Source organism: Schistocerca serialis, chromosome 6 (genome assembly GCF_023864345.2).
Source record: "Schistocerca serialis cubense isolate TAMUIC-IGC-003099 chromosome 6, iqSchSeri2.2, whole genome shotgun sequence".
Taxonomy (NCBI): Eukaryota; Metazoa; Arthropoda; class Insecta; order Orthoptera; family Acrididae; genus Schistocerca; species Schistocerca serialis.
In genome coordinates, this window is record NC_064643.1 from 495,866,621 (window position 1) to 495,885,862 (window position 19,242).

General features: G+C 35.8%; 1 protein-coding gene across 2 annotated transcripts; it reads left to right on the top strand.

Moving 5' to 3' along the window:
- Positions 1-637: 637 nt before the first annotated feature.
- Positions 638-12,897, top strand: LOC126483918 (uncharacterized). Of its 2 annotated transcripts, none has more exons than XM_050107193.1 (3): positions 638-787; positions 7,918-10,049; positions 12,625-12,897. In XM_050107193.1, exons 1-3 carry the CDS (start codon positions 679-681, stop codon positions 12,688-12,690), a joined length of 2,307 nt encoding a protein of 768 aa, XP_049963150.1. In that variant the 5' UTR covers positions 638-678; the 3' UTR covers positions 12,691-12,897. The 2 variants fall into 2 exon arrangements, with proteins under 2 accessions (XP_049963150.1, XP_049963151.1); XM_050107194.1 differs by lacking the exon at positions 12,625-12,897 and adding an exon at positions 12,020-12,396.
- Positions 12,898-19,242: the final 6,345 nt, after the last annotated feature.

Sequence of the window (19,242 nt, forward strand, 5' to 3'; positions counted from 1 at the left end):
TTTGGACTTAGGAATTTCTGATCATTCTGCATTGTTTATTCAGCTGCTAGAAAAAACTAAACCAAATGTTAAGAAAGGTTTTATGAAAAGGGACTTTAGTAAAAATAACTTGAACCTATTCATGAGTTGCATTCAACCATACTGCATTCACATTTAAAATTATGGTTGCATTTTTGTACTAGACATCTTCATATGTATATCTGATTTGATAATTTTTGTCAACTGATTTTTTTTTAATTATAAGTTTGGAGAAGCATGCATTTCCAAAAGAGAAATATGTATTGTATGTTATCTTTTTTGATGTCTCATCTTTTGCTTGCATTTATGTACAACAAATTTTAAAGTATTGTGCAACATATGACTGAATTTAAAATAATAACCAGCAGGAAAGCTCTTCCTGGTTACTAATGAGGGGTTGTGATAAAAAGAGTGCTGCCTCAGTTTTATGGTACTTTCAAGTAAGGTGTAGCAGAGGCAGCACACATCAACAGCTGCAGAGTGTACTGGCCTGCTTTATCTCATAAGAAGCTTAAAAAGCAGATGTCTAATCCTCTTACAGACTTCCCCATGCTTGTCACATTGGTAGCAGCATGTGACTTCTGGCTACTGTAATGAGTTATATAAAAGCCCCCTTCGCTCTGCATTTCATTTCAGAAGTTATTTGGACAAGAAGCAGCAATGGTGCTGTTTGTAACAGTTCTGTTTCTAACAGTGGTATCTCTTTTACACGATGGAACCTGTTTCTCAGTTTCCCCAGCAGAAAGAAGTTTCGCACCAAGTAATACAGGTATGTAGACAATAAATCAGACACACTGCTTTCTTATTATTTGACTGATCTAGAACACTGTTGGTATTTACTTAAGTGGCTCCTACATAATCAGACTGAGTAGAGGCATTAACATTGTAGGAATTTGGATTTGTGTAAGAAAATGTATCTGGATAATTTACTGTTCTGCATTCCAAAAAAGACTGTCATTTCAGTTCTGTGATAGAATAGTACCAATTGACAACAGGAATAGCTATATGGCCTTTACAGTTTTGGAGGTTCAGATAAACTGATTCAAGTAATGCATTTTGGAAAAAGTTGATAACAACACTTTTTAGGTTACTATTGGCATACTGAATAGCTGAAGGCCAATTCGTATGCCAAAAAGATGAAAAACAGTGGCAGTAGCAAAAAAATTGTATGCATTGATGTAATTGTGTTATTCTCATTGGAGACATTAAAAAACAAAACAAAAAAGGGCAATGAAATACCAAAGATATCCTTGCCTCTTCATTCCAAAAGCAGAACAGTACAATACAAAAACCACCAATTAATATCATTGTTCATACACTGTAGTTAAGAATCTATACATCAATTTCTGGATTGTCTTCTCAGTAACAATCATTTCACAAATTATAGATCCTATGAGTGACAGTTGTTATGTCTTTGTTATCAGTAGTTATAATGAAACCCTATTAGAATAACTGTCAGTACTGCACCTTTTCTAATACTTCTGTGTTTTTTGGAAACAGTTATATGTATGAGAATAAAGGTAAACAGAATTGATATTTACTGATTTTTTTGAACATTATTTCAATTAAACTTCATGCCTCTTCATTGGAGAAGTTGTCTGAGAATGGAAGCTTCATGAAATTTATGTCAAATTAAATGTGGTACACATTTTTTTCTTATAAATAAATATATTTATAGTTATGATACCTTGCTTCAGTGAATGCCGTGGAAACAGTTTACAACATAAACAAGCAGTAATGCAGCAGTCTCATTTCACTAAAAGTACATTATGGAACCAGAGCTTGCTTTAGTCTTAAGACATATACTTGTGAAATGACCTCTGATTGATTTTTTCTTCAGTATAGCCACATTTTCTGCCACATGTTCTTTTGAGAATTTTTGACAGCAGTAATTGCTTAATTACAAGAGGAAATTCTTTAGTTTACACAGAACTGGGCAGAAAGATTCCTTATCAAATCCTAAATGAATTTAAAAAATTTATAGAAAGTAGCAAATATCCCACAGTTAGCACTGTGAGTAAAAGTGCAGGCATCTACATTTTTCTCAACTGACCTATGTGCAGGTGCATATAGTTTCAAAAATAATTTGTTTTTCTAACTAGTAGCCATCTTTAGTGTAAAATTTTGTTGTTTCTAAGAGATTCTCATTACATGAATGATGACATGGTTCCACAGCTAATTTAATTTGTACTGTCAATTAATGTTACTTCAGTTTTGGTTGTCAGGCTGTTTTTAAACATGTTCCATCAAAGTGTATGTTGGTGCAAATTACACAGTGGCAAAAATAAAAACTGTGTATGACTACTCAGAGGAATAACCAAGAACCAAATTTATTATTTGGCTTTATAGACAGTTGTGGATGCAACATAACACAATGCTTAGCTGTGACTCATACCACTACGTAGTGTGTAGTACGTACAAAACTACATGTTCACAAAACTTGCTACTGTTCAAGTGTCAAAAATGAGCTAGTACCCAAAGATGTGACACAAATATAGGTGACAAATTCAGCCAGTTGTGTAATGATGCTGTCATTCAGAAAATTTATAACGGCCAAGGAAACACAAATGATGAAATTTTTGGATTCACATTGTGATTCAAAAGTAAACCACAGTCCTGTTTTCAGTCAATGTGGAAGATATACAAAGCATCCATAAATATTTCCACATAATAAATATGGACTATTTTAAAGGGAGAAAAGATCACTTGGAATCTGTCTATAAGTTTGAGCTGGCTGTTTAATGTGGTCTGATTGGAAATATAATTGTTTAACCTACTTTGATAAAGGTTACCATTTTCATGTACACACACAATTCCTAGTTGTCACCATCTACTCTGTTGTTCCAAAATGATTCAAGCTCAACCTCTTTATGTTACTGTATGAAGCACTACATTTGTTAAATACATTTTCTGCAACATTATTATATTATTTCCATACCATGTTCTCCAAATTCACTTCCCATCCACCTGCTTGAGTGAAATTCTGTGTCTTCCACTATATATTTCTACTTTTACTATTTCTAAGATGGACATCAACTGTTTTTCTTCAGATAGTCCTCATGAATTTGAATAAAAAATATCATACAACACCCCCAACATCCCTGTTTTTGAGGCTGGGACTGGGAAAGTCATTACATGCAAGCATAACTGTGGAACATATATGCAATGGGGGTAAGACATCTCTAGCACCCTTAGGGATGGGAGTGAGGACATGAAGAGGATGATGAGTAAAAGTCACTAAAACCAAACTATATTAGTGTTAAGTCCATAGTTTTTGAGGTGACTAGGTAGACTGATAACAGTTCTTGTGATGTTTCATACTTATGGCTGTGGGTAACAGTAGGAAGGGGTGACATATCATACATGCAAGTGTAATTCTACTGCCATCACTACACAAATCTGGAACACTTGGTCCAATTTCAACAAAATTTGGTACACACATGACTTAGTATTTGGAAAAAATACTGTGGGACTAGGATACTACTCATTTTTGTTTGTATTTCATTCAGTCAGCCGGCCGCGGTGGCCGTGCGGTTCTAGGCACTGCAGTCCAGAACCGCGGGACTGCTACGGTCACAGGTTCGAATCCTGCCTTGGGCATGGCTGTGTGTGATGTCCTTAGGTTAGTTAGGTTTAAGTAGTTATAAGTTCTAGGGGACTGATGACCTAAGATGTTAAGTCCCGTAGTGCTCAGAGCCATTTGAACCATTCTGAACCATTCAGTCTTTTCCAATATAGCATCAATATTTACACAATTAGGAATACTCATTACTTGATAAATTTATTCTCTGACCTCTTATAAACAAGCGATCCCAGCTTGTTAATAACAAAGTCACTCACAAGTGTAATACACTTGCAGAAAAAATTAACTTCACTGTTCTTTGCTTACACTAGCTTCAAATGAGGAAAGAGTGGAGTGTGCAGGCACAAAATTCATTGGTAATTTATCCAAGATTGTAAACTGTCAGACACAGAACACTTACTTAGTTAAAAGAGACTGAAAATGTCCATTCATTTAATTCTGATTACCGCTTCTGTGTAGCACGGACGGATTCCTCAATAGAAGTAGGAGTCAAAAATACACTTTAAATATACAGTTTACAGCCATATATACCATAACTTTTAATATAACTTTTAATTCATGGTTCCATAGGCAACTGCACACATTTTTCCATGAAGGCACTGACCATCTAGTCTCACAGTGGAGCAAATGTATTAACAGTTGTGGCAATTAATTTTGAAATAATAAACAGTTTATTTACTTTTTCCCTTCCATATCACTTTTATATGACTACCCCTTATAAGTACTGGCTACACATGCTGTCTCCTCATAATTTTGTAGCTTTCCTAAATGAACTGCTTTGATAAATCTAAATACTGATTTTTATCGTAGATACAAGTGATAAAGGGCACAGAGAGCTAATGATGTTCAGCTTTGGCGTTTTCCCCACAATAATGTTCTCATACAAGACTTCAGAAGGGCATTGAGCAACAACAATTGATAATGTAATTCTAAATTCAACTGTCTTTCATAAATAATATTTTAAATTGTCTTTGCTTTGTTCTCTGGATGTTTTGTGCATAGTGCACAAATTTTGCCTTTTTGATGACAAGTTGATTATTTTTGTGGTTTACCTTTAAGTCTGGATTAGAGATAATCTGCTACATTAGATAATAATCTCTCTTCTAGGTGCAAGCTACTTTGATTCCCTTGGCTTCCACTGTAATTGTCTTTGACCAGTTGTAAAGGAAAATTGGATTCCTGTTATTTCAGAAAAGAACTAAACTTTCATCCACTGCGTGCCCTTGGTAAATTGTGTGTGTGTGTGTGTGTGTGTGTGTGTGTGTGTGTGTGTGTGTGTGAAGTGCACAGCTTCACAATTTTGAACATTTAAATAAAGTTTCTAATCCTTGCACCACTTATCAAGATTTGACAGGATATTTGTGCAGATTTTTCAGACAGTACTTCATTATAGATAACTGCATCATTTGCAAAAAAAAGTCTAAGGTTACTATTAATGTTGTCTGTGAGGTCATTAATATACAACATGACAACACACTTCCCTGAGGCACACCTGAGTTACTTCTACATCTGTCAGTCACTCTCCATCCAAAATAACTTGCTGCTTCCTCCCTACCAAAATATCCTCATTCCAGTCACAGTTTGGCTTGCTACCCCAAATCATTGTACTTTTGACAATAAGTGTAGATGTTATACTGAATCAAATGTTTTTTTTTGGGAAATGAAGACACACTGCATGTATCTGATTGTCTCAATCCATCGCTTTTAGGATGTCATGTGAGAAAACTGCAAGGTGGGTTTCATAAGACTGATGTTTTGAGAATCCATGGTGGGTAGCATGGAGGAGATCATTCTGTTTGAGATACTTCATTACACTTTATGAAATAATTGATGCCACAGGCATATCAGAGGAAAGTGTACAGTACATTTTACATGATGAACGAGGAGGAACTATGGGATAGGAACTGCATTAATTGAATGCTGACCAATTACAAATGCAGAAACAGGTTATACAGAAATATTTGGATCATTTCAAAAATAATCCATCTGTTTTGGAGTTGATATATGGGCCCATGGCTTCACCACAAAAATGAAACTGTTATCAAATCATTGAGTGAAACACAGTAGCCCAATACAAAATAACTGATAATAACTTTTTTATGTAAATCATATAGTCTCTTATTGTCAAGCTGTGGAATTTTTTTCTTGTTCTCATAACTTAATGGCATTCTTATTAACACTGACATCTGATGTACCTCTGCACAGGCCACACCATAGGGAACATAGAGTACAATTTTAAGTCCAATGAAACTAGGAGTTACAGGGTTCTGGAACCATTTTGAGTTGGATGTTAATATATACAGATGTCTCATCTAGCTCACCATTCATCTTCTTCATGAAATTCCACACTTTTTCATCATTTGTGGTGGGCTCTATTACTTCAGATACTGTATTAGTTCCCATTACCCAGGTGAAAAAGCACTACTGCTAAAACTGGATATGTTGTGATGAATATTGCTATATCCACAAGTAGCTGAATATCAATGCATGCATCAGAATCCAGGAGAGAAACACCTGAAGCCGTAAGGTGCAAGGGCCATCTCGAGAAGAGAACACGACACTAAGCAGAAGCTGAGCTAAACCAGGGTAGATGACAGTGGACTAGACATAGACAAGGACAATACCACAGCAATCTGTTTAAACAATGGAGTGCAAAGTGGGCACTTTCACAATAATGGTGTCAGCAGGCTAAGAGAAAAAAAAGACATAATCTAAAGTGTGACCATAGAGAAAGACTAAGTGTCAAGTGAAGTTTTTATTGAATAATCCATAATACAGTAATGATAGTAGCTGACAATATCAGATGTGAATACAGAACTGACTGACCATTCACTGGGTGGCTGTATTTGTATCAGCCATAAGGAACAGTATTGGCTGGCGTATTCATGTACTGAGAGGTGGTACGAGTCCAGTGCTGTGACAGGACTGTGCCCTCTAATTGTCATCTAGGTCCATTCCTTCCAGTGGGCATTCGACTTCTACAGATCCAGATACCAGATGTATTATGGCAGACTATGTGTTCTTTCTTTATGTAATGATCATTTTAACTACCTACCAGCCTACTGAAACTCCCAGGAGTAATTTTCTGAAGATTCTATAAACTCCAATTGAATTCTATAGAAGCTATGGAAACAAGTCATCTCATACAAATCCACATATGAACAAGTAAGTCTGTTACAAAAAGTGTGTGCCACATTCCCCAGAGGGTAACTGCTAACATGTGATACACTTAACATTGTTTCACTTGATTTTTACCCAGTTCACATCAGTCATGGTATTTTTTCTCTGAAGAACACATTGTTTCTTCACCACTACTGATGAAAGTTTGCACATCAGACCATATATTGATATGGAGCTGAGCAATGCTGATCTGCCTGCAGATCTGGAGCCCCAAATTTGCCAAATCTGAACCCATTGTTGCTGTCTTAGGTCCGTGAGGTGTACAAAATTTAGCACTTTCTAGTGGTGCACCCCAGGAACAATTCTAAACAAGTCTTTTGAAATGTCCTTTTGTTTTTTATACTTAATATTCTACAGAAGAACAATAAATATGACATGATTAGTTAAGATTTTGTATTTATCCATTTCTGTCAGACAGATATGGCTCTTGCATATATGAGATATTTATAGTAGCTCCTCTTTATTATGGAGAAAACAAGTTATAATTTTACACTGGAAAGTCTTCTGTGGAATATAAATAACTCACTCACACAAAGATGATGCAGTGAGCAGTCAATGGGCACAGAAAGAAGACTGAAATCCTATCCACACTTTTTGGGCTGCAGCACTACAATTATGTATCCTTACAGGACAATGTAACCATGTGTGTGCATATGTTTATACAGATCAGTTATTTCTGAGGAACGACTTTGTCTGAAAGCTTAGCAATGATTTCAGTCTTGTTTCTGTGCCTGTCAACTGCTCAGTTCCTCAACTGTGTGGTGAATGACTTCCTTTTTTAATGTAAATAATTTAAGGTGTCACATACACACTTGTGTGGCTACTAACCTAATTAATTAATCTGAATGGATAAGTCTATATGAACCTGTACTGCCACATCAAATAATTTTAGAAATGGAAGCAGTGAAAAAAAAAAAGATTCATTTCCAACTTAGATAATATCTTCTGCATCATTAATTATAATAATTTCATTCTGTTTTTATATTATTCCACCTCATTATTATATAAACTGATAAACACTGGCTTGAAAACAATTTTGTGTTCAGACACTTCTCAAAATCGCATTTCAATTTTTTTCATATATTGAAGATATAAATATTCATATTATTATTATACATTCTCTTTTTAAATTGCAGGGCAAAGAAGAGGCATCTATGGACCCCCTGGGCTAATGAAAGTTGCTAATGAAGGTGGATCTTCAGGCTATGCTGCAAAACCATCAAGTTCTTCAAACCCAATGAATCCTTTCCTAAGTCTCAGACCCTTTCTTCCAGTGAAGCCCACATTCTTTCCCCCAGTGGTAGACCCAAACATTTTTATCAACAAGAAAGCTCAGATGCTTGACAGTTTATTTTCATCTTCTGCTATTACCGACTTTGTTCCTAATGCTGGAGTTTCTAATTCAGCAGATATGACTGCAAATGATTCTCCAATGCCTCAGACATCAGAAGTTAATCCTAAAGACTTCATTAACTCAAAAACTGAATTTCTAAGTAATCTTTTTGATCAGTTATCATCAAATGATGGACTTCCCTCTACAGTACAGAGAGATTTAATCAGAGCATATGATGACACTCCTTCTATACAACGCCGTGTAGTTCCGGGCCCGTCACCATTTTGGGGGCCCATCCTTAGTCCAACAGAGAAGATAAAGCTCTTCACAGACAAGAAAACACAATTCCTGGATAAGCTTTTTACAAGTATTAGTGTTACACCACAGCCAGAAACAGACAGTGCAAATGTCCTAGATGAAACCAGCACAACAGTGAAACCAACAATAGTGCCACCTGACTTCTGGATTCCACAGTACAAGAAACCTGGAACAATGCAAACAAGAGCAATGCCTGGTTCAGTACAGCAAAGTATCGCTCCTCAGCCACCACTGTCATGGAATCCATTAATATCACCGATGGCAAAAGCTTATTCAGATAAGAAAACAGATTTTCTAAACAAACTTTTTGCCAATGTAGTACCTTCACCAGAGGCATCACCACAAATGGGTAGTGCTTTTGATACAATAAACCCTACTATAAAACCAACAATAGTACCACCAAGCTTTTGGTTACCAGCATATAAGAAAAGTAGTCCCACTGCTGAAAATGATATTGCCGTTAACAATCCAACAAGTTCAGTTATTAAAGAAAGCGATGCTGTTTTGCCATTTCCCTTTGCACCCCTTGTCAATGGTGCACCAGTTTTCAGTCCAACCTATTTCATCACTAAAAAGAATGAGTTTCTAGCAAAGCTTTTCCAGACCCTTAATACAACAAACCCTAGTGCAACAGGATACTCTGGCAGTGGTGTAGATACAACTGCATATCCATACTTCTTGGCTCAGCTCTTCGATTACCTCAATTATTCTAATACTGGTAAAGACAGTGCATACTCATCTCCCAAACGTCACTCTCCAGACTCTGAGAAAATTAGAGTGAGTGATTTAGAGAAATTCCTGAGAATCATCAGTGACAACTCTGATAGTGAAGGAAGCTCAACAACGGATCTTTTCAGTGAAAGAAGTGTTACCATGGCTGACCCTGTCAATATCCAAAATGCAAAAGACATGTTTGTGAATAACATTCTTGGTGAGCTAGCAAACATCAAGAATAGTATGTTACAAGCTGCCAGTGAAGTAGTACAACAGCAGAAATTAGTAAGCACATCTCCAGCTTCAGGGAAGAAACCTGGAACCACATATGGGTCACCATACAAGATGTGGGGAAAAGCTGCTGCAGGAATGCCAACTGCTGATCCTTTACAGCCATTTGTAACAAAAATGACATACCTCAGCCATCTTTTTGATACACTGACACAACTTGAGAAGAATATGACATCAGCAATTGAGCAGGAGGCTGCTTTAGGAGCTCAAAAGAGCACTGACAATGAAGTAATATCAAACAATAGGAGAGGTTTAAGTGGTGGTGTCACAAATAGTGACTTGGCAGCATTACAACTTTGTGGTGCAAATGGTGAACTTCCACTAACTGAATTAACTTCTCTAACAAATGAACCCGCGACTGCTGATACTTTGACAAGTGACAATCTTCTAAATAAAAGCAAGAAATTGTTTTGTCATTTGCTAGCAAAAGCAGGAGCAGGGAAACAAAAAGGAAATGGTGTCCCATCTACTGAGCCAGTAGCACGAAGCATCAAAATGGCAGTTCATCAAGGTTATCAGAGTCTGCCCCCTGGAACAGAGGAGTTATTGCAAGCAGGAGGAGGTGGAGGCGGTGAGACACAGAACCAGGAAGGAGGTGGCCTGAAGTTGCAGGTGGGAATCACTTCTCTCATAATAGTATTTTTGAATTCTTTACTGCAGGTATGTACAATAAATTAAAAACTCCATAAATTACAATAACATAAAAGTATAAAAATATGCTGACAATTGCAATTAAAAGTGTAATAATGAAAAGGCTATGTTGTTATGACATAACACTATTTTAGGATTTCTTGTACATCCAATTCATTACACAAGACAGGTATTTTCTCCTATGCTATAATACTTAAATCAAAGAATTTACATTTCATTTCTCACTATGAGAGGGACGCAAGCACTGACTGTTCATTTTTAATTAAAAGAAAGAATTATAAAATAATACTGACTAGAGTATTTTTAATTTTTTTATTTTTTGTTGATATGGTAATAATTAATTGTTACCGTTCCAATCTTCCCACCTGTTGCATCAGCCATAACGATGGCTCAAGTTCTAGGCCAGAGTTGGTTTTGAGAGTCTATTGGCTGCTGATTCCTACTTTTGAAAAATGAAATGATTGGAGGAGTTATTTATTCCCAGAGAGAGAATATAAATGCCTTAACACTTTACAAATATGGCACTGGAAAGTTCTTGGTAGAATACACGTAATTTCAGGAGTAAAGACAACAACTTACTGAATATTTGAGGTGCTGAGTTGCTGATTAGCACAAAAATAAAAGTTTATGTGCCTATCAACGACTCAGCACCTCAACTCTTTGGTGAGTTGTTACCTTTCAAAACAGACATCTTCTTAAAGGACTAGGAAGTGATAGGCAAGGTTCAAAGTAAAAGCTGGCATCCTGGAACTTCATGTGAGTGACCTACAGGATTCACAGAAAACTTAATAAAAATACTTGTAATTGGGGTGAGAACCTCTTCTCTCAACAGAATCAAACTGTTATATAATTACCCAAGTATTATTGAATAGCTATATTTGGTAATTTATATAGCACCAACTTAACAGGAGTTATTTACACATTATCTCAACACATACAATGCACCATCTCAGTGATCTATAAATCAGATTAGTTAAATGAGTTAAATAACTGTATGAGCCATTGAGCTTTCTTCAACTCATTTCAGCACAAAAGTAATAAATTTCCTCTAGATTAAATATTATTCATTTAACAACATTCAAAAACAATATAACTACTTAAAGAACTTTTTTTTACACTTACATTCATAAATGTAAGTAGCAATTTTGTACAGGATGCTGCTGCCACTGTCACTACATTAACTACACAGCTGTCACAATCAGTAAAAGCAAAGAGAAACTACTACCAGCTACAATCAGTGTCATTCCTTCATTGCAAAACTAGGCAGAAAATCACAAACAGAATGGTACAATTAAAAAAAATAAAAAGCCTGTGAATATTTTTAAACGTAATTGCAATTCTGATGATATTTACCAGTACTTGTTTTTAGTTTTTGCATTAGCCTTTTACATGTAATTTCCATAATGTGTGCAACTCCTCTTCATCACAAAATTAAAACACATGAAAATTACCACCAGAAGTCTCCAAAAGTAGAGTTATATTTGCATGAAAACTTAATGTAACATTTTCTAAAATCATTGTATTGTTGTTGGTCGTCTGTACACTTGTAACCAACATTTACAATTTGCCTATGAATCAGTGTTCACAAAATAAAAGATAACATACAAACACAGAAACATCATCTTTATGTAATCACAGCACTTTGTCCACAGTAATTAGAAAATATTAAAATTTTTCTTTTTTTAGAACAGCAAGTGTTAAATTGGAAGAGTAGAAATATTAGTAGTTTCTATAAGATAATATTTTGGTGATTCTTCAGTGCATCTGATACACTTGAAATTTATAAAAACCTATCATAGTTTAGTAAGGATTGATGTCAATGATACTGTTTTTTATGTGACTAGAGCAAATTTGTATTTGAACTGAAATATAACTCTCTGTTGCTTAAAGCACACTGATGAATATTATTATATGACAACTCTTTCTTACAGATTAAAGTGCCAGCATAGATATTCTGGAGTTCTTCACCTGTGGGATAGTTGTCATTAAGATAAACTACTTATAAGAAGCAAAACTCATTGAAAGCAAAAGATGGTTGAAAGATGAAATCAAACTCTTCAACAGTTGCAGAAAGAGTTTATACATTAATGTTAAATGGAAGCATCCTTCCGTTATAATTATGGAGAAAATATTAAATAATAACAGATTTCACAATAATGTTGAATTGCAAATAAAACACATCTATGTAGCATAATCCTACAATCATATATAATGAAAATTCATTACAAAAGATTTGTTTATTTTGCCTGTAAAGAAAATTAATCATTTCCATGTCCCTTTTCAGAGAATATATATTTTTAACAAATAACTATAAGTTAACTCCTACAACAATGGTACCCACGAACAGAAAGCTGCCATTTGTTTGTCAGTATTCATACTTTATAGATATTCATTTTCTTGAGGAAAGTGAATTTAACTGGTTTGTTTTATAAATTGTTTCTCATTTACTCACACTCTTTCTCATCAGGAAAAAATAAGAAAAAAATTATCCTTCATAAATTTTAGTGATGTTATCTTGATTTTTGGACTGTTTCAGAAAACTGGCCTCGACTATGGCCAAGAACAGTGGTCTAGCCATCACCACCACAATCATCATCATTAATTTTTAAAGGACTTTTGGTTTCAAATCCAAATCAAATGAACTGAAATGAGGAAGCTATCACATATTTAGCAATGTGAAGACTGCAATAATTTGCCAAATATATTTATGATAATAGTTAGTAAATATTTTTGTGACTGATAGAATTTTAGTGCTGCTCAGTTTATAGTACCATACATACATTTTTAAATAAAACTTCTATGAAACATATTAATTTATTTTAATCTTCCATTGCTAACTCTATCTAACTGTACACTAGTGCCAGGTAGAAAAGTATGAGTGTGACATACAACACACAATATACACGACATGCTGAATAAGCTTCATCAGTATGGGCATAAACTGCCGTGGGTGGAATCCTGCATCATGTGCATTGCTTTATGTAAGGACAGCAATGCTCTGGAAGCAGGACATCATCCAGGGCACAAACAAATCTGGTGAGGAATCTTAAGTGTGAAAAGTACTTGACTGCCGCACAGAATGAAGTAACATAGAATAAAGATACCATAGAGGATAACTAATTGCACTTCGATATACAGAGAGTTACTTTTCTTTATAACGCATCTGCCTCTGGTTTTAAAAATGACAAAATCTAAGTATGGATATAAACTTTCACCATGAAGCCAATTCTGACCACCTACAAAAACAAGAGTGTATCAGCAAAGCTATATGTATTTTATGGTTTGAATTGTGAACTATGTTCATAATTTGGTATTAAAATGTCAAAACAAATAGTCACCTGACAATTTCTGATCCTAAAGTGCAAATAAAAACTTGACTTTATATGTAATTATTTTGTTGTTGATGATTAGTTTAGATAGTAAGTTCATCTGCACTGTTTCATTAAAAGTAAAAATTTATTAGCAGTTTGAATAATCATATTATCACAAAATGCCAAATTCAGTCACCCCAAACTGTTTACTGGAGTAGCAGGTTAGCACTTATCTTGAATTATGCAACTCAATATCACAATTCCATGAACATTATCAGTTCTGTTATAGACAATAACAGATTATCTCATTTATACTTCAACATAAGGTTTACTTTAACATTCAAAACTGTTAATTATTCTGAAATGCACTGGCCCTTTTACCCAACAGGCAAAGGAATAATTTCACTGAATCTTCATTACAAATTTTTACGATTTACCATGGAACTACTACTTCTTCTTCTTCTTCCTCTTTTTTTGTGTGTGAGAGTGGGGATAATGCTCTTATCAACTGCAGAGATCAATGATTCTGTATGATTTGGGTAACAAACACAATATTCATGATGTGTAATGACTGTCAACATTACCAATTCCGAACAAAATATTTATTTATACACATTATATGGATACATACAACTTAAACACATGGCATCTCAGAAAAAACTGCCCAACGTCCAGAGATATTGTTTTTTCAGCCATATTCTTGGGGACATAAGTCCATAGAACTTGTGTCCCCACATTTACATCTGCCAGTACATCTCTCCTGCTTTCCAGATTCTACAGGAGATCTCTGCAGACCTTGCTGCAGACAACTGCCCATCAAAAGTTAGAGGCTACATCCAGACCCCAGAGCAACAAATATTTTTAATATGCCAGATATGTTCTACATCTACACACATACTCCACAAGCCACTGTATGGTGCATAGTGGAGGGTACACTGTACCACTACTGGTCATTTCCTTTTCTGTCCCACTTGCTAATAGAGGGAGGGAAAAACAACTGTCTATATACCTCCATATAAGTCCAACTTTATTGTATCTTATCTTTGTAGATCTTATGTGAAAATTATGTTGGTGGTAGTAAATTAGCTCTGCTGTCAGCTTCAAATGCCGGTTCTCTACACTTTCTCAACAGTGTTCCTTGAACAGAACTTCACCTTCCCTCCAGGGATTTCCATTTGAGTTACTGAAACATCTCCATAACACTTGCGTGTTGTTCAAATCTGCTGTTAATAAATCTAGCAGCCTGCCTTTGAATTGCTCTGATGTCTTACTTTAATCTGACCTGCTACAGATCCCAAACACCTGAGCAGTACTCAAGAACAGGATGCACTAGCATCCTACAAGTGGTCTCCTTTACAGATGAACCACATTTTCCCAAAATTCTCCCAATAAACCGAAGTTAACCATTTGCCTTCCCTACTTCTAAATTTAGAGCTAGCTGCCATTCATCACACTGGCTAGAAATTTTGTCTAAGTCATCTTATATCCTCCTGCAGTCACTCGACTTTGACACCTTCCCATACATAACAGCATCATCAGCAAACAACTGCTTTCCACCCTATCTGCCAGATCATTTATGTTTATAGTAAATTAAAGTGGTCCTACCACACTTCCAAGCAACACTCCTGATGATAACCTTGTCTCTAATGCACACTCATTGTCAAGGGCAATATGCTGTCTCCTATTACTTAGGAAGTCTTTGAGCCTCTCACATATCTGGGAACCTATTGCATATGGTTGTACCTTTGTTAGCATCCTGCATTGGAGCACCCTGTCAAATACTTTCTAGAAATATAGAATCTGTCTGTTGACCTTCATCCACAATTCACAGTATATCATATGAGAAAAGGGCAAGCTAAGTTTTGTACAACTGGTGCTTTCTGATCTGTGGACATAGGCTTCTCGGTCTCACGAAAATTTCTTATATTTGAACTGAGAATGTGTTCAAGGACTCTGCAGCCAATCCATGTTAGGGATATTGGTCTATAATTTTTCATGGTCATTCTTTTGCCCTTCTTGTATACAGAGTCTCCTGTACTTTTTCCTAGTCACTTGGGCCAGTACACTGGGTGAGAGATTCACGATAATTTCAAGCTAGGTAAGGGGCCAATTCCATTGAGAAGTCTCTGTAAAATTGAACTGAGATTTCATCTGGAATCATCATTTGCACATTCCCTTTTGAGCCCAGGGTGAAACACTCTCTGCTTTCTCATAATTTTCTGAATTTCACTGTTAAAACACGATGGGTCTTTTCCATCCTTAATACACTTTCTAGGCACTTAATTCTCCTGACCACAATTTTGCTCAGCTTAAACTTTTTCCATAATTTCTCTGTGTCCATCTCTCTGTGTAAGTGAGATGCTAATAACTGCTTATCTGCTCTTTCTAGCAGAAACACTCTCCTAGCCTTCTTGACTGATTTATGAACTTTCATAACCATAGTTGCTACAATGGCATCATCATCACTAATCCTCATCTCTAATCTGACACTGTCAATAAGGTCTGCCTATTTGTAGCTACAGTGTCTAAGCTATTTCAATTGTGTATGGGCTGCTAAACTAGCCGCTCAAGGCTGTTTTGAGAAAGTAATTTCAAAAGTACTTTCCACAACCGTCTGTCTGTACACTTTGCAAGGAATTCATAGACAGCCTAGTCTATACTTCGTAGGTTAAAGTCACCTCCAGTTAGTAATGCATGATCTGCATGATTATATGCTACTGACTGCAGACTTTCTTTTAATGAATCCAGAATTGTCACAGTGGAATCAGGTGGCCGTTAAAAACATCCAACAATTACCTTGGTTTCACATAGACATATTATATGTGATCTTCCATCTTGACATTTCTTCACTGTAACTACTTTTTGCTTCACTCCATTTTAGCTTTCTACATATCTCATTGTCTTTCCCATCTATTTTTCACCATCCCCCTCCTGCCGCATTACATACAATGCACTTAGTTTTTCACTCTTATTAACTCACACATGATGTTTATGCAGTAAGCTCTGTCTGCATATCACCCTGTCTTCCACCTTTACACTTTCATGTTTTCAAATCTCATCTGATGCAGTCCCCAACAATTAGTCTTTCCTTCTCATCCCATATGGTAAGTCTCCCCTGATTTGTGGTTCTGGATGACTTTCCTAAAAACAACCCCTTTTCCTAGACCTCTCCAGTTATTTTCCTTCAAACATCTTCTTTTCCCTTCAACCCACCGGCCTGAAGAAGGAGCCACTGGCTCCAAAAGCTTACCAGTTACAATCATCTTTTATATGTGTGTTCTGCTGCCACTTAGTGAGTAGATTTTTTATCTATCCTATTAAATAATTTTGCAGATAACTCCACTGTCACATTCAACTTTGACTTCAATAGAGACAACTCAGCAAACATATCTTGCTATGGCTGGTCACTGTCATAGGCTTCACTGGAGGAATGGATGTACTGCAAAATTGGATCAAGCCATCAATAACTTCTGTGGACCAACTGCAGGGTGACAAAAAGCACATGGGCACATAAAACATAGTTTCATGCTATGTTATATGACTTCTACACAGCTGCAAAGATTACTATTTCATTAGTTTTCACCTTCTTTGGAGAAAATAATTGGTAAATTAGTATCATATGCTATAAGTGGAACACAAAAGGAACAACTGCTTATGTGTCTTTGATAAGTAGGCAAGTGGAGAAAAAATGAAGACACAAAACTTAAACATTCCATTATATTCTAGCTTTTTAGGTCTTAGGAGGTTCATCATCAAAGAAAGATAATACAGGGAACAGACTAAAGATAGCAAAACATACAGACAGTTGCCACCCCAGTAAAGGTTTGGGCTGGGTGTGAAATAAATATGTTCTGGTCTAGACTGACATAGTACATATCCTAGCAGTCCTGCAGTCCAAAGCTAAATCTTTGAGCTCACTTTGGTTCACCAAGTGCAACTAATTGCACACAAACATGGAAAATATTTTATTTATTATAGAAAACCATGTATTTCGTCAACTGCGACATTGAGATTAGTGCTGCCAAAAATCCTTCCCCCACCTCAAATAGCAGCTCCCATGCACAAAAGGGTGATTAAAGTTTTTAAAGCTACTACTTTCCTGAGTGTTTTGATACAGTCTTTCATCTTTTCCTGTCTTATGGTAATCTATTCATCTCTACATTCGACATCCTCTATAATCTGTTTTGGATATTTTAGTTCTTGTCAACCCCTACACTTTTTTCCCCTTCTGTTTCTCCTATTAGGCAATAAAACACCTCTCAAACCCACTGAACTGCCTCATTGTAAAACCTGTCCTATGAACTCTTCTGGTATCATTTACTGACAAAATATACGTAATCAATAGTGTAATGACATGTCAGAGCTCACATATGACATATTAACTGAAGTGTAAGTTTAGTTCAGTATTTACACTGATGAATATTATTAAAGAAAAGACTATTAGGGTTTAACATCCCATCCTTACTGACATCACTTGAGATAGGAATATTATTAAACTGTTGATTATAATGATGAAGTGCTGTGGAACATAACATAAGGACCAGGGCATTCATTTCACCACTAGGAGTACTTGGAGCTTTTGTCAAATTACATGACTGTACTTGGGGATATATTTCAGAAGATTTGGGGAGGTACAATGAAAATTTCTTAAGAGAAATAACTACAAACAATAAGAGTATGTACAAAATAAAACAGAAACTGATGTTGGGCTGACATTAAATTGCAAGATATCACATGAATCTAATGAACAACAGGTAGTAAATTATATAAAATTTGAAACATTTCTATAAATGTTTGTATAGATCAAGAGCTTGAAATGCAGATCAGTCAATAATTAAAATAATGACTTTCCATAAGTAATACTAACTGTTGTGTATAAAGGTGCCTGAGGTATGGAGAAAGGAAAAAAACCAGTCCTTCAAAACTGGATCAATGATATAATTGTTCTTGTTCACAAGAAAGCAAACAGCAAAAACATTTTCTTCATACTGTAAAGATTTTCACTAAATACATTACAAACCACATGGGAAAAGTGCTTGATTTTAAAGAGATAAAAAATAAGGTATTCTTAAAAGTCGTTAAAGTAAAATGCACCATTTGTAAGACATGAATAGCTTTATAGAATGTAATTAACACTATCAGCACTCTGGTTTGTATACAGAAATTTTGTGACAGCTTTTCACTCAGTTTCAGCAATACTTGTAATAACAGTCCTTGGAAAAGAATGTGTTGATTCTACCTCTGTTAGCACAATGAAGAATGTATACTGAGGTGATAAGAGTCATGGGATGCATCGTAATATTGTATCAGACCTCCTTTTGCCAGGTGTGGTGCAGCAGCTTGATGTGGCATGGGCTCAAAAAGTCGTTGGGAGCCCCTCCAAAAATATCGCACCATGTTGCCTCTATAACAGTCCATAATTGCAAATGTGTTGCCTGTGCAGGATTTTGTGCACAAACTGACATCTCAGTTAGTTCACTGAAATTTTGATGGAATGCATACTGAGCAATCTGGGTGGCCAAATCATTTGCTCGAATTGTCCACAATGTTCTTCAAACCAGTCACGAAAAATTGTGAGCTGGTGACATGATGCACTGTTATTCATAAAAATTCCATTTTAGGTTGTAAACAAATGGTAATGAAGTAGCCAAACATAACCATTTCCTAGTCAATGATCAGTTCAGTTGGACCAAAGCACTCAGACCATTCCATGTAAACACAGCCCACACCGTTGTGGAGCCACCACCAGTTCGTACAGTGCCTTGCTGACAACTTGGGCCCATGGTTTGAGGGGGTCTGTGCCATAATCGAAATCTACCATCAGTCCTTATCAACTGAAATCA

Coding starts and splice junctions, on each gene's coding strand:
- LOC126483918 (XM_050107193.1), top strand. CDS start 679: ATGGTGCTGTTTGTAACAGTTCTGTTTCTAACAGTGGTATCTCTTTTA. Junction 788..7,917: donor TTTCGCACCAAGTAATACAG/GTATGTAGACAA, acceptor TTTAAATTGCAG/GGCAAAGAAGAGGCATCTAT. Junction 10,050..12,624: donor GAGGTGGCCTGAAGTTGCAG/GTGGGAATCACT, acceptor GGACTGTTTCAG/AAAACTGGCCTCGACTATGG.